At 37.5% G+C, this 20,565-nt stretch overlaps 1 protein-coding gene across 4 annotated transcripts in view; it reads right to left on the bottom strand.

Annotated features, from left to right (window-relative positions):
- The window catches only part of KIF6 (kinesin family member 6), a 160,330-nt gene that overhangs the window by 111,643 nt on the left and 28,122 nt on the right, over positions 1 to 20,565 (bottom strand). For 3 of the 4 annotated variants that reach the window (XM_060754092.2, XM_060754089.2, XM_067464207.1), the window contains exons 6-9: positions 17,884 to 18,013; positions 7,439 to 7,645; positions 4,250 to 4,393; positions 2,490 to 2,576 (exon numbers count right to left, since the gene is read on the bottom strand). In XM_060754092.2, coding sequence (XP_060610075.2) covers positions 2,490 to 2,576; positions 4,250 to 4,393; positions 7,439 to 7,645; positions 17,884 to 18,013 — 568 coding nt within the window. The remainder of the gene's footprint in view (positions 1 to 2,489; positions 2,577 to 4,249; positions 4,394 to 7,438; positions 7,646 to 17,883; positions 18,014 to 20,565) is intronic. The other variant, XM_060754090.2, reaches the window with a different exon arrangement.

Raw genomic sequence — 20,565 nt, 5'->3', positions numbered from 1 at the left:
TTTCTCTATCTCTTTCCTTCCTTCCCCCTTTTTCGTTCTCTTCTGCTGTCTCTCTTTTCTTTCCTTCCATCTTTCCTTTTCTTTCCTTTTCTTCTTCCTCTAACTTTCCTTCCTTCCCCCTTTTTCTTTACCTCCCTTTCTCTTTCTTCCTTCTTTCCTTCCTTCCTGTCTTTCCTAGATTTTGACAGGGCGGGAAGGGGCGGGGTGGGGTTTGGAGGTGGCGTGAAGTAAAAGAAGGTAAGATTGGGGCAGGGGAGTGATGGAGCGTGGGGTTGCGTGTGTGTGTGCGGCAGCGAGGGGAGTCATGGAGCGTGGGGTTGCGTGTGTGTGTGCGGCGGCGGGGGGAGTGGGGTTGCGTGTGTGTGTCCGGCGGCGGGGGGAGTGGGGTTGCGTGTGTGTGCGGCGGTGGGGGGAGTGATGGAGCGTGGGGTTGCGTGTGTGTGTGTGGCGGCGGGGGGAGTGGGGTTGCGTGTGTGTGTGCGGCAGGGGGTGTGTGTGTGTGGGAAGTGGCGCGGCGGGGCTTGGAGTGGGCATGGTTTCCGCAGAGGGAACGTTGGCCGGAAGGCCATGTGCGCGCGCCAGGGAACTTGCGGCTGGGCGCCAATGCGCATGCTCAGTTGTTTTGCCGTTTTGTAAGTGTGTTGTTGTGTTGTTTTTCATTTTGAGTAGATATGTTTGTACCTTGTGGGTTGTGTTATGGGCACGGGGATTTTAGTTAAGTTTTGTTGGGGGATTTTTGAGTTTTGTTGTTTTGCCGTTTTGTGAGTGTGTTGTTGTGTTGTTTTTCATTTTGAGTAGATATGTTTGTACCTTGTGGGTTGTGTTATGGGCACGGGGATTTTGGTTAAGTTTTGTTGGGGGATTTTTGAGTTTTGTTGTTTTGCCGTTTTGTGAGTGTGTTGTTGTGTTGTTTTTCATTTTGAGTAGATATGTTTGTACCTTGTGGGTTGTGTTATGGGCATGGGAATTTTGGTTAAGTTTCGTTGGGGGGGTTTTGAGTTTTGTTTCCTCGTTGGATGCCCCTAACAAATTTATATATATAGATTGATAGCAATAATATGATCTCAAAGTATTTTCCAGTTCCTCTCTGGTCTTCTACCCCTGCTAATATTTTATATTTTGGCAACATTGATATATTTTCTTTCTCTTACAACAAATGGATGCAAAGTAGACTATACACTCCCACACTATCTCCATTACTGGATAGAAGTAGTATGTCTGCGAGACTTCTCATGATACCTCTCATCATGACGTCCTTCTGGACTGCCTCACTGGGATGAGACCCTAGGAATTGTTTTATCTTAGCTCTGTTCTGTCCTAGAGGGGCAAAATCAGACTTTGATGCTTAGGAACTCCTGTTCAACTCCTTTGCCATTGGCCTGTAGAGACCATGTGGGTTCTGATTAATCCCCCATGCCGTTTAATATATACATGAAACCTCGGGGAGAGATCATTAGGAGTTTTGGGGTACATAGCCTCAATATGCAAATTATATTTTCTATAATCACCTTAAAAATGAGGTGATATAATTTCCAGGTTTTGATCCTCTTGAACAATGTTTGTCAACTCTGCTCATCAAAGTGTTTTGGACTTTAGCTTCCAGAAATCCTAGATAGCTTACCAGCTTTTAGGAATTGTAGAAGCTGAAGTCCAAAACATTTGGAGGAGCAGAGTTTGAGAAACACTGCTCTTGAGGTTTGGTACATTTGTACAGTAGGTCTTGTTTACTGTTCCATGCAGCCTTATACCCAGGTATTTAAATGATTCAAGTTCTTTCATCCTATAAACTAGATACTACCCAAGGTTTCCTCTCCACTGCTAGAAGTTTGGTGATCTAACACTTTTGTTTTTACAGTAGGAATTCTTAGCAGGCAGCAATTGTAATGCACACCTTATTTTGGTCAAAATTACGAAGAATGCACTTTTTGGCACTGTACATTGCATTCAACAGGAAATATTCTCTCTGTTTTGTTTCAGGATTTTGAAAATTGAGTTGTGCATTAGATACGATGGTGCATTATATTCAAGTAAATACGGGTATTAGTGCTTACTTTTTAAGGCCCAGAGTGGGCTTAGCAGAATCCAAGACAACCTGCACCCATCACAGGAAAAGTGGATTGGGAACAGAATGGAAGAACCATTTTACTCAACTTTTCCATTTTATTTTTAATATATGAGAGTGATAAGAATATCTGAATAATAGTTATTCCTGGCAGAGTTTGAGTGAATGAAGATAGGACAAATGACAGTTATAGATATGTCTGAATATGAATAAACATAGGTACTAAAATAAATCAGTTGTAACTTACAACTTACTAGATTCATCTGCCAATAGATGAGAAACGGGTCCCTCTGGATGTTGAACTGCAAGTTACCACTTGCTGTTCTGGGTGGGACTGATGGGAGTGATAGTCCTACAGTTAAGTAGTCCTTTTTCAGCATTAAAATATTACTTATTTTTACTATAAATAATCACAACAGATCCTTACCAGTCTGGGATCAATTTCTTCATTTAGAACAGCTTCATTCTTAATAAGGGCAACTCGCTGAGCAAATCTACAAGTCGATATAGATTCCTAAGCAGACATAAATTAGTATTATGCACAATCAGCCTTCTGTATCCAGAGATTCAACCATCCCCAAGTTGAGAATATGAATATAGATATATATATAGAGAGAGAGAGATTCCAAATGGCAGATTTTGATTTTGCCATTTTATACAAGGAACTCTATTTATTACACCAGTGGTTCTCAACCTGTGGGTCCCCAGATGTTTTGGCCTTCAACTCCCAGAAACCTTAACAGCTGCTAAACTGGCTGGGATTTCTGGGAATTGTAGGCCAAAACACTTGGGGTCCCACAGGTTGAGAACGACTGTATTACACCATTGTATATAATAGGACTTGAACATCCATGGATTTTGGTATCCACAGGGATTCCTGAAGTCAAACCTTAGCAGGTAATTAGGACCTACTGTATCAATAAGTGTTGTATTCTAAATGAATTAAAGCAACAGCCTTTAAAACAGATAGCAAAAACTTGTTATTGTTTACCATTCAATGGCTCTACCTTTTAGAAATCTTATGAATGAGAGATCTCCAATATCCCCAGTCATCATCTGCTCTGTCCAGATCCTGCAAACTCAGAGCTGTGGCTTCTTGGACTGAATCAATCCATGTGTTATGTGGTCTTTCTCTTTTGTGATTGCCTTCTGTTTTGCTGACCGTTTCCCACATCTAATATCTCCAATGTGTGGTAGCCTCAGGTTAGCTATTTTTGCTTCAAATAAAGTGTACTGCTACAGTTTTATCAATATTGATGCCAGATTAATTGTACACTGGCAAAATAACACTTCAGTTTTGTATTATATCCTTTAGACCAGTGGTTCTCAACCTGTGGGTCCCCAGATGCTTTGGCTTTCAACTCCCAGAAATCCTAACAGTTGGTAAACTGGCAGGGATTTCTGCGAGTTGTATGCCCAAACACCTGGGGACCCACAGGCTGAGAACCACTGCTTTAGACTTAAACTGATGGTGGAACTATCTGATATGACAGAAAAATGTTTGCTTAAAAAAGTAGCCTCACAGTCCGTTCCTTTATGTTTTCCACAATATTTAGTTCTCAACATCATTACATGCTCATTTCCACATTGATATCTATCAGTTAGAGCATGAAAAAATAATATGCAATGCATTTAAGGAATTAAATATTCTATGTGTCTTCAAGTCACCTGTTGACTTGTAGTGATTCCATGTTCTTAGGCAAAGCATACTCAGAGGTGATTTGGCCAGTTACTTCATCTGAAATGTAGCCTACCACACACTGATGGTCTTCCACAGAATTAGAAAACAGAGCTGATGTTTTTATTGCATCTAGTGTTTTCCTTTTCTAGGGTAAGCAAACTGGTGTCGCACAAATGTTGAGATTAGCAGTTTCCATAATTATTGTCAATTATTTATGGTGTAATTCAAATCACATGATAGGTAAGCCACCAATTATATTCAATAATGATGTGAAATAAATTGGATATGTACTTGAACAGAAGTGTTTGTAAATGTGTGTGTGTGTGTGTATAGTCCACCTCTTAATGTATAGTACAGCTGTACTGAAGATAGGATCCTTGGAATTCATGAGTGAAATTTTATAAGAAAAGTATATAAAGGAAAGCATATAGAGTAAAATTCATTAGATAAATTGGAAATGCTAAATCTTAGATAGTAAAGATGATCATTAAAATCAGACAACATACATCTATGTTCCTTTTTTCTATTGAAAGTGTGGCAATCATTGTGGTCATGCAGTTCCCTCCTAGGCTGTCTCTTAGCACCGAGGTCATCATAGAGTTCCTGTATGGAATATGAGATCTGTTTTTCTCTGACAAAGCAATTATTACCTGAAATAAGAATAACAATGGCAAATCTTTATTAGACTACTTATTATTTGCTCATTACCACTTGGACAATGTTTTTAATAGCGGGGAAGCTTACGTTAAAATTAAGCAGTTTTGTTTACTATAACAGATTTCATGTCTATGTGTTTGTGTAGCTGTGTATGTATACACACATTCTTATTCCTAGATATCATGAATGTATTTCGGGTGATGAGACCCGACTCGGGGGGAAAGCAGGATAGAAAGAAAGAAAGAAATACATAATGCATACCACCATATGTGTGGAGGCAGTGAGGTCAACTAGATGTTATTAATTGTTGTCAGGAAATTACCTTGGCTTACAAGTACAAAAACATAACAGAAATAAAGTATTTCTGTCAATAATAAACCCTTTCCTTTTCATGCAGCCTACTAACCTGAGATGAAGAGGAGACAGGCAAAGCTCCTTCATGCCTAGGCCCAGAATGAACCCTCCCTATAACCCACTTGCCACTGTCATGGCAAGAAGAAAAGATGGAGAAAAGAAGGGAGTTTTTGATGGACTGAATCCCTTCTTTACGGCAATCTCTCTTTCCTCTTAATATTGTAAGGGCAGGGGACTGTTTTGTCCTGTAAAGCACCATGCACGGTGCTTTACAGGACAAAATTAAATGGGAACAACATACGAGGTACTTAAGTATTTTTCTTTCCATAGTTCTTAACAGAGGCACAAAATATGTGTGCATTCATGGCAAACATGCAACATGATTTTGAGGAATGTTTTTGGTCCCAATTAGTAAATTAAATTTGGTTTTGGAATTTGCTCTTTTTCAATATTTATTAAGAATTGCTGAGACCTCTGTCTTATGATGAGATTGTTGCTATGTGCCTTTAAGGATCAAATCAAACATATTCTTCACAATCTGAAATGTGATGCAAATTTTAGTGGCTCTATTGACGATATCCTAATGCACTGTGCTGTGACATGCTAGTGTGTCAGCTGCAGTGTGTCACACAAATGTAATGAGAAACCTCTGAGTATGTGTGAAATAAGCAATAAATCATATATATCAGAAATATTTTAGTGAGATACATTGTGCCCAATAATTTTGTAATTACAATTTATGGATGTGTCCATATTGCTTATGAGGGATTGGTTTAACTTTTTCTAGTAAAACTGAATTACTGTGTCACAAAATGACAAATGTACAAAAATAGTGTGTCATCAAAATGAAATACTTGGAAAGCTCTGTCCGAATATATAATCTGAGAATAGCATGAAAGAATTTTAGAAGACAAAATTTGAAATCAAAATGAAACCAAGCCACTTTTATCAATCATTTTTGATTAGGCAGTCTCAGTAGGCCTGAAATTGAAGCTAGAAATACAAGACTAAAGTTGAATATAATGATAACAGAGATAGGAATAAACATTGTAACATTCTGTTCCATACGTTGGACCTAAATCTAATTGTTATTCTGAACTAGAGAAGACCCACTGAATCAATGAGAAGTTGATAGGTCAACCTTTAGATCAGTGGTTCTTAACCTGTGGGTCCCTAGGTGTTTTGGCCTACAACTCCCAGAAATTCCAGCCAGTTTACCAGCTGTTAGGATTTCTGGGAGCCGAAGGCCAGAACATCTGGGGACCCCTAGGCTGAGAACCACTGCTTTAGATGAATCCCATTTATTCAAATGTTCTACTTAGTTGAGAGTAACATTAGGATTTAGGCCTTGATCCTTAGACTTATTTTTACTGAGCTTCCACTTCCTTTCCTTCATATAGCATTTCACATCTTCCAGGTACTAAGCATATTTCTAAGAAAAAATATGCTGGTAAAATCATTAGTACTGGGGATGTTTACTCAATATAAGGTCAATCCAAGAGAAACAAGTTAGCTGCAGAAGACATAATAAACTATTTGCAAAGTTTTCTCACTTACAATGAATCTAAATATAGCCCTTTACAATCTCATATTGGGGAGCGTGTGACTAATAATTGTTTAACAAAGCACTTTGTAAATTTCTCCTTCCTCTTTTCTGTTTTCATCCTATAATGTATACCTTGTGGGCTAAAACAGACCCAGTTATTGTGGCTTATAAATGCTTTAAAGATGCCTTTCAGAAAATCACTGTGTTCATAAGCATTCCAAAATCAACAAAAGCCTACCATTATTCTTTATGTTTACTGGACTATGAAGACAATACACCACATTGAAACTTAAAGGAAAAAACTGTCCTTTGGCAGGTGTGCTGTTTTCTTTTCTTTCTTTTTAAAAGCACACATGGAAAATGATGAATGTTTTCAAGCTCTATTAAAACAGCAGCAACAAATATAAGTAGTAATAATTTATTCAATGGTTTATTAAGACAACTCTGTTACTTTTCAAGCTAGAGAATTGATTTTTCTAGGACAAAAATGAAATACCATAATGGGAAAGTAAATGTTATTATAAAACATGTTAAATGTTCAAGTGGACCTATCTCCATGTGGCCTGTAAAATGTCTCTGATATACATAGCTGAAATTTCTGTGCCATTTAATCCAAAAAAATGGCAAATAGCATACACTTTAGGATTTCAAAAGAAGCAGAGTGGACTCATTTAGTCTGTTCTGAAGGTTTGGAGAAAATATCTAACATCCTATTAAACCAGCAGTAGAAATCTGTTAATTAACGTCTACCCCATATGTTATCATGGGCTTGGTATGAGGCCACTGTATTACAATGGAACATGGAATAGCTCCAATCAAATTCTTGGGGCTTAAGATGTTTCATAAAATACATCTGCTCTCTTTTGGTCATGGAACAAGATTACAATATTTCAACAGCTGCTTTTAAAATTGTCTCTAAATAGGAAGTTCTTTTAAAAGGTACACTGTCATAAAATGGCATAAGGGAAATTACATCCATCATATTGTTGCTTCAAAGAAACCACAATGAGGCACATCACATTCCTTCTCTTAATCAAAATTCAGTATCCATGATGCCAAGTGCAGGGGAACACGAGTTTTCTAAAAGCAAATTACTTCTCCAAGTTACTATTAAAATAAAGAATTGGGTCAACTTTACCTGTTCCAAGTAATGTAATGACAGATTGATATACTTGGCCTCTGTCAGTAACTGGCCTCCAACTCCAGTCTTCCCAACACGCTCAGAACCAGCCAAGTCCACTAAATGCAATTTGGAGCGTCGAATGGTGGCAGAACCTGGTTCTTTGCTTGAGATATGAATGGTGAAAATGCAATGTGAACGTGTAGAAGCTTGATTCATTGGAGTCTGTGAAGGAAAGAATGCCATATAATTCACAAAACAGGATCTAGCCCGCAGATATCCGAAGATCTGTTTCCTGATGTCCAAATGCTCTCAGTCACTCAGTTTTAGTAGATCCAATAGCGACAGAGCCAGCACAGAGAACAGCCTTACTACAGTTAGTAATAGTTTAGTTTTGCTTCCCTCCCCACTTCATCCCTTCTACCCGATTTTTTTATATTTTAGATCACTAGCCTATAGAAAGAAATTCCTGGTTTTAATCATCATATGTCTAGCCCAATGGTCCGCAATTATGAGACAGCACCGCACTTTCATCCCATGCCCTTGTTCCTTAGCTACAGCTTGCACTATTCCTTTCCATTCTTCTTGTTTATAGTTGACCATGTTTTTATAACAGTCGACGCTATAGGTTATTGGGTGCCATTTTGAGTCAAATTGTTGTTTTATACACTACTTGTTTATCTTGTATTGTATTGTATTGTATTGTGTGTTTATTTTATTTTATGTATTGTTTTAGGCACTTTGTGCCATGCGTAAGCTGCCCTGAGTCCCTTCAGGGAGATGGAGGCGGGGTACAAAAATAAAGTTATTATAAAGTTATTATCATATGTAATGCACTCTAGAAGTGGTTTAAATTGCTTGGCATGAATACATATGTGTTAATCATATAATATATTTTATTTTCAAAACACTGAACAATATTCTTATTTATCTTTGGAAATGCTCTAGGTTAGGCAAAGACTATTACCAGATTACAACATCTGTTATATATTTATATAGCTATTAATACCTCTCTTCAAAGCATATTCACTTCTTATTTATTTATTTATTTATTTCAAGTACTTCTACCCCGCCCTTCTCAACCCCCGAGGGGGGACTCAGGGCGGTTTACAAAAAAGGCACAATTCGATGCCTACACAAAATACACATACGTACAAAGCAGCAGTTAAAACAATTATCACAGTTAAAATAGTCGGTATATAACACAATCAATAAAAACTAATCTCATGCTCAGCGTTCGTCTTTCAGAGTTCCATAATTCCATTCCACTTAGTCAATTTGTGTCCATTGTCAAAGCCCTTTCTTTATCTGCCAGATTGTCCAAATGCCTGGTCCCAAATCCATGTTTTCAATTTTTTCCTAAAGGCAAGGAAGGATGTTGCTGATCTAATTTTCCCGGGGAGTGAATTCCACAGGTGAGGGGCTACCACCGAAAAGGCCCTGCTCCTCATCCCCGCCAATCTCACTTGTGATAGAGGCGGAGTCGAGAGCAGGGCCTCCCCAGAAAATCTTAGACTCCGAGGTAGGACGTAGAGGGAGATCCGTTCGGACAGATACACTGGGCCGGAACCGTATAGGGTTTTGTAGGTCAAAACCAGCACTTTGAATTGTGCTCGGAATTGGATCGGCAGCCAGTGGAGCTGACATAACAGGGGGGTGGTATGCTCCCTGTATGACGCTCCTGTAAGTACTGTAAATTCTTTCAATGACCTTTCCTTTCTAATAAGCAAAAATAAAAGTTACAATATTATTTGCTTTTTTCCACAAAAGATTTATAAGGGGGGTTTTCACTCCTTGAGAAATGTTCCTAATGGCCTTTCTTTAACCAAACTAGACATTTTTTGTTAAATCTCTCAGTTTCAACAAGCATTCCTCTATGGTGTGAATTTTTCCATCTTTGTGCATAGAACAGCATTACACTATTCTTTTCTAATTGTACATTTTCCAGTTTTAATTGAATAATTACATCTTCGAAATCATGTGCATTAATATATGTATCTGAATCCTTTTTTTTCTTTTTCTTCTTCTTTTTTTTTTTTTTTTTTTTTTTTTTGCTTTTCACATGTCCAGTACAAATGATAAAATGTCCCTTCATAATGTTCACATTTCATACAAATATTGGATACATGTTTATATATTTTAGGTAAATTCTTTGGGGTCATATACCAATGGCAAATCATGTAACACAATGTACATTTCAATCCCTTTGACCACATATTTTCCAATTAGTTGTATGTTATAACAAAAGATGTTACCCCATTTTTATCATACAATCTTTAACTTCTTCTACTTCAAATTTCTACAAACATTAATTAATAAAGTCTGTTTATTGTATGCTGTTTTTCCTATAGCTATGCCCTGCACAACATAAAATTTATAGGATGACACATAGTTAGTTCTCAACATCCACTGGATACCAAAATCTGTGGATATTCTACTATCATTATGTACAATAGCATAGTAAAATTATGTTCCTTATACAGAATGGCAACATCAAGGTTTGTCTTTTGGATTGAAAAAATATTTTCAAGCCACAGATGCTGGAATCTGTGGCTGTAAAATCCATGGATATGGAGGATTGGCTGTGTAAGCCAATAAAAATGTTAGCTGCTAATGGGATGCAATAAGGAAACACTAACTTTGCTTGATTTTATTAAAAGCTTTCAAGATGTGTGTTTTTCTGAAGTCATTTAAAAAGAAGGCAGATGAATGGGTTAAGTTCAGAACATTGTAAATAAATGACAAAAAAACTTTTAAATAAAGAAAACTTACGACATCATAAGTTACAAATCACCAATGATCCGTGCTATCAGAACAGCATAAGGAACACATTTTATTCAACTGAAGAATGCCTTATGGTACAGAATTTATATAGACTGCTTTACTTTCTGGCATGCCAGCTATTTCTACTTCTTTCCCCCAAAATAACGCATCACTAGTAACTACATAATTTTAAAACTATGACATGCCAACACAGGCTCATATCAAAATATCCAGTGTGGTTCATTCTAGGTCAACCCATATTGCTCTTTAGTGATACTCCAATGGATGGCTATAAGAAGCCTTGTAGCTTTGAGCAAACTTGAATATCACATCGGTTTCTGGTTAGAAAATTGTTGCATATATAATATCAAAAATTATATTCCTGTACATTTCTAGTACTGCAGCATTATGAAAACTACACCACTTTGCCAATTTTTTTTTGGGGGGGGGGGGGGTTGTGTCAGGGGAGATAGATACCAGACTCAAATATTTGTGATGACAGCAATAAGAAAAAGTAATAACACATTTCCAATCCACGGCTATGTGAAATGTGGATCACCGACATAAAATATGGGAGGACTAGGAAATTATGCTGCCCATTTTATTAAAATATTTGGAGAAATATATGCCAAATGTACTTAACAACCATTTCCAACATAACTTTTTTAAAAAGTACATTCAAATATCAAATTGCAATGAACAAATTAGAAATTATCTCTACATATTTTTCACAGTATCTCTCTTTTTTATTCTGGATGAATGAATCCACTGACTCAAACAAGGAGTTATCTCTAATGTCTCAGGTGAAATCTCAGGCTTGGGATAGTCTTGGCCTGACAGCCACAGCCATCCTGAGTGAAAGATTTTAGGAGATATATTTTTCTTACACAACTTTTCCAGTCCCAAGCTGCTAAGGGCCAAGGATTCACACAGAACTCTTTTTAGCCTTGCTACCTTTGATCAACAGCTGCCAACACTGGTGGCTTGTCTTCTCCAGTCACCTGAATGCCAGCCTGCCTCCCTACCAGAGGGAGTAAATCATGGGTTGTGGCACCAATGGAGAAGGAGCAGGAGACACTGTGGCTGGGGGAAAAGGCATGATGTCATTGCATACAGTGGAAGGCATGACTGCCACCCAGCCACTGGATGCGAGGTACTAGGATTGTGCAATTCAGCTGGAGCACAATCTGTTTTTGGTATCCAAATTTCATTGGGTATCCAGATCTGTTTTTGGGAGCCTCTACTCCAATATTTTATTGAGATTGGTCATTGCTCTCCTACCAAGAAGTAAACGTCTTCTGATTTCCTGGCTGCAGTCTGCATCTGCAGTAATTTCTGCACCTAGAAATACAAAGTCTGTCACTGCCTCCACATTTTCTCCCTCTATTTGCCAGTTATCAATCAGTCCAGTTGCAAGAATCTTGGGGTTTAACTTCAACGCAGCTTTTGTACTTTCTTCTTTCACTTTGATTAGAAGGCTCCTCAGTTCCTCCTCGCTTTTGGCCATCAAAGTGGTATCATCTGCATATCTTAGGTTTTTAAAATTTCTTCCGTCTTGCATTCGTCAAGCCCCGCACATCACATGACGTGTTCTGCATACAAGTTGAATAGGTTGGGTGAGGGTATACAATCTTGCTGTACACCTTTCCCAACCTTGATCCAGTCGATTGTTCCATGGTCAGTTCTTACTGTTGCAAATTCTTGAGACAAGGAAATGTCCAATGGTGGATTTCCTAGTGGATTTCACATTCTTTATGCCACTCAGCCAACACAAGTGAAATGGAGCTAAACAAATGAATGAGGTTACTATTTACAGTGTTTTCAAATTAAGGATATCTTTTAACTGAAAAGGGCTTTGTGGCCTGTGCAGTTCTTTGCAGGATTTTGTTTATCATCCAACTTTAAAAAGGTTGAAATAATGTTTCATAGTATGCAATAGTTGTAGAAATCATAAATCTTGTTCAGTTAGGATGCTAGATCAAAGAAGGCACGTACCCCAGTCTCCAACTCAAAGTTCATTTTTTCTTTAATGCAGACATAGCTTATTTTAATGAGAAAGGAAATGCTTCAGAACACAATTTTATTGCTCTAGTTCTTTCTTGCTTCATTTTGGAACTACTGTAAATAGATTACTAACAAGGCAAGCATTTTGCCATTATAGTCTTTAAAATATGTTTTCCTTCAACAAAGCATTTAGCAAAATATAACCTTTCCCCATCCTTTGATGATTATAAAGCAGAATCAGTTTTTAAATTAGAATTATGATTTCAGAAGCATTAATTAACATGCAATTCTTATTCCAAACTTAAAGAAAGATGTGTTGTAGACAGAGGTTTTGAGACTACTTCTAGGGTTCTGGATCGAAAAACATATAACTCTCTTAATAACTTTTCCTGAAAATGTTGGCTCTGCTGAAGGTACAGGGAAGTAAGCCATAAGAATTTGACTATATACACCAGAACTAGAAACTATGTTTTGCAGATTTTTTTGTTACCATACTAGCTCCTGAATTAGTTTCTATCAGTGACAAGTTGGTAACAATATGACTAGTAAGATACTGTTATACATTATTTTGTGAGAACAATGTTTTACTCTTCTGGATATCATAACCAAATATGGAGGGTTAGTTTTAACATACATACACTCTTTAAAAAACACAGGCCATGACATTTTACACAAGCCAAAATAAGTGCTCCGAGTGTGCCAAACATTCTTGCTTTCCAGGTGCCAGAAATCAGAAATCTTTTTGCCTGGAGTTTGAAATGCTGCCATTGAAAATGTTATTTTGCCATTCTGAAGACAGCTTGCACATTTCAGGTAAAAAGCTATTCTTTATGAAGAATGTTTCAGACTCTTTTAAGAATACCCATTGTTGATGTTAGAAGTTTTTTCTAGTGTTTTGAATATAAATAACATGCCAAGAAAATATCTTATGGCCATACTTATAGCAGAAAATAAACTTAGTATGAATATGTTATCTTATTCTTATCCTTTTTCTTTCTTGGCTTTATACACAGCTTATCTATATGCACAGCATCATGAAATCTTTTCCTGTCTCCATATGGTGACACCGATACACAAACAACTGAATGAATGTGAGTTCACATTGCCATTCAACCTGAATTCAATAAGCTTAAAATTATGGTAGTCTATATCATGTTAGTTTATTAAACAAAATGCACTCAAATTTCCATACAGAAGAATTTGCATAAATCTCCAACAGCACTAAATCCATTAGGATTTATTTTCATTTTGACATTTAATGTTATCTCTGAACAACTGGCCATTTAAAATAACATAAAAACACCAGGGCATTCAAAGATCTGAATATTGCATTCATCCAGGCAATGGGGTGTTTAAAAAGGCATATTTAACAGAAATTACAGGAGGAAGCTATTTACTTCTTTCTCCCCAACAACTCCTCCTCCCAATTCTCTTCGTCTTAAATGCAAAGGTTGCTTTAACTCTTACTTCTCTGCTTCAAGAAACAACAGGTAAATGCAAAGGGAGAACAGTTAGATACATTTATGCATTTATTTATTTGTTAAAATATTGACTTCCCATCCTACATATTAAATAAATTAGGGAAACATACATGTAAATCAGTACTGACAGATTAAACTAACAATAGAGTACAACTTGTTAGGCACCTTAAAATGAAAATCCAACTTTAAAACCCTATACATGGCATTTGAAGTGAACAAGGGAAGCCCAAAGGATGTAATAAATACCAATGTTTTCATTTGAAATCTAAATGAAAACAACACGGGCACCAATTGGGCCACCAAAGAGAGGGCTTTCCACAATTGGGCTGCAAAAGGTGAGAAAGTACTCTTCTGTGTCCTCACATATTATTTTCCCCACATTAGTGAACCACAGAGGAGCCCGACGGTAGGAATACTCAAACCTTGGGCTGGCACATATAGGGAGAGGTGCTTACTTGTGTATTAAGAGCCCAAACCATTTAGGGCTTTAAATGTATCGCAAGTACCTTGATTTCAAAGTGCAAGTACTGTTTACCAGAAAATCAGAGTGTAAAACAAGACTGTGACTTCAAATAGGGCTGGATCCTTCATAGAATCGCCATGGATAATACAAGATCACACCTATAACTTAGTGCCAGAGACATATTACTCCCTTGATCAAGATGCTCAAGGGATGGAGATGCTCTCTTAAGATGAAGAAACCTGGGGGCAGGTGTGGGAATTACAAAGAAGACAGTGTTATGATAATGGGAGATATGTTGAATGGATATGTATTCCAGTAATTTAAAAGTAACATTTCTAAATAACACAAATTAGTGTGTCCTGGAACAGCTGGTCTCAGAACTAAACAGAAGGAAGTTACGCTGGACTAAGTGATGTTGTCCAAGACCAAGTGTGAGAAGTGAATATAGTTGAACCAATTAGAAGAAGTGACCACGACTTTCTTTAAATTAACTCATATGTGAATGCAGAAGTGACAGAGACACAGTCATATTTTACTTTAAAAGAGAAAACTTAGCAATTTGTAAAAAAAACCCTAAAAATCTCACCTAGAAGCTTGGGGGACTCCATAATAATGGACATGGGCTAGAATTACATCACGGGTGAAGAAAGATATTATAAGGTTGAAAAGATCACCAATATGGCTACAAAGTAGTATGGAGAAAAAATATTACAGAAAGAAGTCTTTCTACAGAACCAGCAACTAATGAAATGAACCAACTAATGAAATGAACATAACTAGAAACAAAGAAAATGCAGCAAGATCAACAGAGATACAACAAAAAATACTGGAGCATTACAACCAAAAATAATTTAAATACAACAGAAACAAAAAACCAAATTGGAGAACTATTGGATAGCAATAAAATTAAAGGAGTTTAAAAGAAGAAGAAAGAGAATGGAAAAAGATCAGCCAATAGGAAAAATAACCGATACAAGAATTGCTGTATTCCCTCGCTCATTCTCAACCATTGATCACATCCTAATTGTTAAAAGAATATTGGAAGCCGCATGTGAATACCAGACACCACAAGAAGGCATTGACAGCATGGGACCAGAGTGCTTATGGAGCAAGGAGTACAGGCAGAGTACATCAACATCATCCAAGCATGCTATAGCAGATGTACAATGCAAAAGGCTTTTTAAACAGGTAGTTGTTATACCTGTAGAAAAAGGTGTATGCCAAGGTTAGTGAGCTTAGTAGCAGAAGTCAGTCAATTGGCTTAAAGATAAACATGCAAAAGATGAAGATGCTCTGAATCAACTTCACAGGTGGAAGTGGCAGTAGATGGTGTCGACCTTGAAAATGTAGAAGAATATGTCTACCTTGGAAGGCTGTTAACATCAAGGAATGAACTGAAGTCGAAGTCGAACAGGAAAGCAGGATGGGCCACTTAAAATTCTATTAAAGCCACTGCGGAATCAACCGAAGGGACATCTCTACAAGCTCAATCGTTCGACTCGACTATGCTACCTGCTCTATGATATGGTGAAGAGACACAGACAATGACAACGGCTCTCTTGGAGCAGCTATGGGTTGCACATGCCTCCACTGAAAGACAGTTCATTGGGATGTCTCTCCAAATGCAGCGAGAATGCAGACTGCATGCGGAGGTTTGAAAAATATCAAAAGTGAAAGATCCACTACACCACATTGCCCAACTAGAACACTGCTTTGCAGACCATGTGATGCGCAGAACAAATGGGAGATGGAGCAATGTCACAGCAACATGGTACCCATGGGGGTGGACGAGACCTTGGTCCACCCAACTGACTGATTCATTCTGCATGGCATATAATGTGAGAGATGAACATGGTCATACAATGATACACTGGTCAACTCGTGCTAAAATGGATGTTTATGGAGGCAAATAGAGAAGATATTGTGATCCATGAGAAAGGAGTTATGGGTCTCAACTTTGCAAGACTTTGTAAGGAGAGTGGAGCAACTCATGGAGAACAAGAGCTGAGACCTCCCCCCCCCCACACACACACACATATACACACAATTTTACACACACACAATTTTGAGCTAGTCCTTGCCTGCAAGAATACAAAGAATAGAAAGGCTAGTTTCATTTTACAATGCATGGAAAAGGTGCTATATGCAGGAAGCTATATGTATGCAGTGAAACTCTCATGCCTGAAATGGATTACTGGTCTGGGGTATAATTAAATATAAAGTTATTCATTTTAAGCATGAATTGTGCCAATATTTCAATCTTTCCCTCTAAAATACAATCCACAAAAACATGTAATTATAAGAGGAAAAAGATATTTAAAAAATGCAAGCCAATATGCCTGGAAGAATCTTTAGCAGTGTCACATGAAATGACAATTCCATTATTTTTATGTGTAATTCTTTTGGGACAAACTACCAGGATATTCTACATACAATGTGTGCACTTTTACTGAGAAGGTAAAGAAAGTATTATCGTTTTTTTTAATTCCATGATTAAGTTTAACCATAATTAACAACCCATTCACCTCATATAAATTCTGCATTCAGGTTCAGCCAAAATTAGATTAGGATACTTAGATGAATTCCCTTGACTCCCAATGAATACCTGGAGAAGAATAAACTTTCTACAAATTAATTGTAATCTATACCCTTCCATTGATGGTCGCTAAGCTCACATATCAAGAAATGTATCAGAATTTATAGATATTAAAAATGTCAAATTCCAATATTGGAAAGAATCTATTGTCCCAGATATTCAGATATGCTTAAAGGGCAGATCAAGGTAAGCTGGATCCTCAAACCTGAGAAAGACATGGCATGCATCCTAAACAATTCTGTAAAGAGGACAGAATCAGCAAACAAGACATGATCTAGGGTGTATTTATTTGCCAAATGCCATCATCTTGCTAATCCCAAGGCTTTGTCTGGAGAAACAGGTTAGATTTCTTTCCAATTTTTTCAGCCTTATTTCAATTATTAGGTTATATGCACAAATGGTACTAAACATGCAGTCTTACGGTCTTGAATAAAGCACAAAAATCTACTTAAATTGGAATCCATTGTAACTCTACTGTGGGTGTATACACACACACACACACACAATTACATTCACTTTTGGCATGTTCCCTCAGAGAGAAAGAAACCTCTTTATAGTCTTCTGTCTACAGACTGAGTACCCAATAGTCAAGCATTTTAAGAAAGAGAAGCATGAGTATGTCAGGAATTTCACAATTCCCAAAAAACTTTATCATGTGATGATCAATGTCTGTTTATCACAAAGCAGATGCAATCCAAAGTAATACATTTACATGATGATCTAAATCTAGATTGTAAGATTCCTGCGAGAGCACATGTAGCACAATTTACTTTGAGCTCATGAACATTTCTGCCAAACATCATGATTTTCACCCCTGTTTAGAAGCACAGACTTATACACCAATCAAAAAGAAGAAAACCCATCATGATAAATCTTTATTTCTAAATAAGTCAGAAGTTTCTAATAAATTCTGGGAAGCTATTTTATAGAGTCATAGAATCATAGAGTTGGAAGAGACCTCATGGGCCATCCAGTCCTACCCCCTGCCAAGAAGCAGAAAAATCGCATTCAAAGCAGGGTTCCAATGATCTCCATTTAAAAAAAAAATCAGATATAATTTGAAATAAAGGTAGGTGAGCAATCAATTTTAAAATGTAAGCATTTTTATACTATCATCAAGAAATAATGTGGGTTGCTGTTGGCCAAAGCTTCTCACCTCTGCAATCATTCTGTTGGTGTCTCCTAAGAAGAGAAGGTTCAGTGCTTCCTCCTCATTAGTTGCTTGTTGCAAGGAGAGATGTTTCAGATGAATGTTCTGATCGGGATCTTCCATTATTGTTACCTTTCTACAAGAAAAAAAAAGGGTCTGAGTACAACTTGACTTTTGCAGTTTGACCAAAAACTACATAAACATTTTAAACGGAATTGACTGAATACATATATGTACAGATATATTGAGCAACACCCCCCCCCCACCCGCTCCCACATTCATCCTCAATAGCTCACTGACCCCCTCCCCCTCCAAAACTAACAAAAGGAGATGGGAGGAAAGGGAGGAAAATGTTTTACTGTTTAGAAATACAGAACTAAATGTCTTCCAAAATTACTTCCATATTTCTCTGGAGGCCTAATTTAGTCATTGTAGTACAACTTCCCTCTCTGATAATACTTACTCACCAGATAATTTTGTTACTGGTGACCTGCTCTTCCAAAGATTTCTGGAAAGCAGGGTTCCAATGATCTTCAATATTTTTTAAAAATCAGACATAATTTGAAGTAAAGGTAGGTGGTGAGTAATCAATCTTTAGATCTGCGTTGTTATAGGTTTTTTCTGGCTATATGGCCATGGTCTAGAGGCATTCTCTCCTGACGTTTCGCCTGCATCTATGGCAAGCATCCTCAAAGCCTTCGACAATATAATCTTTAGATCAGTGGTGTCAAATTTGTGGCCCTCCAGTTCTTCTGGACTGCAGCTCCCAGAATTCCTGGCCATTGGAAAAGCTGGCTAGGGCTTCTGGGAGTTGGAGTCTTAAACACCTGGATGCAACTCTGCTTTACAGCATTGCCTTCTCTTCACTCAAATCAATCCATTGTAGTGCTCAATAGCATGCATTATTATTATTTGAAACACAACAAGATGAGTCCACAGCAAACAAGATCACTCTGCTAGCTGTTGTATTGGATCACATGTCAGACACTTCTCAGGTTTCTAGAACGGTGTGATGTATCAGCGAATAATGTGTGCAGATCCCAATAAGGTGGCCTTTTGCAGCTGGCAGATGGTAATGTTGTCAGCGCATATTGTGTTTAAGTACAGGCCAAAGTTTTAGCCTGCCACTGGAAGGACAACTGAGAGAGGGCCATTCTGGCTTCCCTGGGCAGGGAGTTCCAGAATTGAGGGGCAGCCACAAAGAAGGTGGCTGCCCCCTCTTATTCCCACCAACAAAGCTTGAGGTAGAGTTGAGACCGAGAGAAGGGTCTCTCCTGGAGATCTCAGGGCCTGGGCAGGTTCATCAAGGGGATGCGGTCAGCCAAATAGACTGCACCTGAATTGTCTAGCACATTCAGGCAGAATAATAATAATAATAATAATAATAATAACAACAACAACAACAACAACAACACTTTATTTGTACTCCGCTACCTTCTCCCCAAGGGACTCGGTGCGGCTTACATGAGGCTGAGCCCAAATACAACAATACATGCAATAATAACAACAATACAAGCAATTAAAATTAAAAAAACATGGACAATAAGATATGCGACATTAACAATAAGACAACACCCAATTAAAATTGTGGGAAGGCCAAATGTAAAATTAAAATTGAAAATAATGCTGGAGCATGGGCAAAAAGGTGGTAGTGGCGGTTGTGGAAAATATACAAGCAAACTTAAAATGTAAAGTGCTTTGGAGGACAAAGTGCTATGGGATCATTATTCTGGGAAGTCACATTTAACAATGGACATAATTTAATGTTACATTTGCGACTAGAAAGAAGCATGGACAAAGCACATGGACAAAACTCCCCCACTTGCCCACAATGAGTGAAAGGAGAAATAAGAAACAATTCAGTTTTACTTCATCAGCTTCTTAGTTTTTTAATGTGAGAACTAAGAACTATAGTTTAAAATAAATTCTACTCACTACCTCTGAGGATGCTTGCTATAGATGCAGGCGAAACGTCAGGAGAGAATGCCTCTAGAACATGGCCATATAGCCCGAAAAAAAACCTACAACAACCCAAATTCTACTCTGTATAAGAAAGCTAGCAAAACAACCAAGGGTTTGTTGTTCTCTTGTGTTAGCAATTTACTAGAAGTTCTTAGACTTAAGCTGTTAGGAATTGTGGAAGTTGAAGTCCAAAACACCCGGAGGACTGAAGTTTGTCCAGGCCTGCTCTAGTCCTTTCAGTTTTAAATCGTGTCTGTTGTAACCCAAGAGTTTATAAAGCAGAACTTAGCTAATACTATTTTATGCATATTCCACTAACATTTAAAGGAGTCTATAAAATCCCATCCAGTTAGCAAAATAGAAAACATTATTTGTTTATAGAAAAAAAAACCTTGCAATTTAAATTATCGAAGGCCTTCTCCGCATCCAAGGCTAGTATTTTTAAAAAAATATTAATACAAGAATTAGATATGGGAGATAAATTCAACAATGCAATAAAGGCAAGATATGATTTACAAAAAGCTAAACTAAGAATTAATGGGCAAACGACAGAAGAGTTTGATGTATTGAAGGGGACTAGACAAGGATGCCCCTTATCACCATTAATATTTATAATGTCTTTAGAATTGTTAATGAAAACTATAAGAGAAGACCAATCAATTCAGGGAACAAAAGTCAGAAAATATGAGTACAAAATAAGAGCCTTCGCAGATGATGTATTTGTGA

This window comes from Anolis sagrei, chromosome 1 (genome assembly GCF_037176765.1).
Source record: "Anolis sagrei isolate rAnoSag1 chromosome 1, rAnoSag1.mat, whole genome shotgun sequence".
In the NCBI taxonomy this organism is placed as follows: Eukaryota; Metazoa; Chordata; class Lepidosauria; order Squamata; family Dactyloidae; genus Anolis; species Anolis sagrei.
The sequence above is the reverse complement of the archived record's forward strand: the minus strand, read 5'-3'. Positions and strand labels throughout refer to the sequence as shown.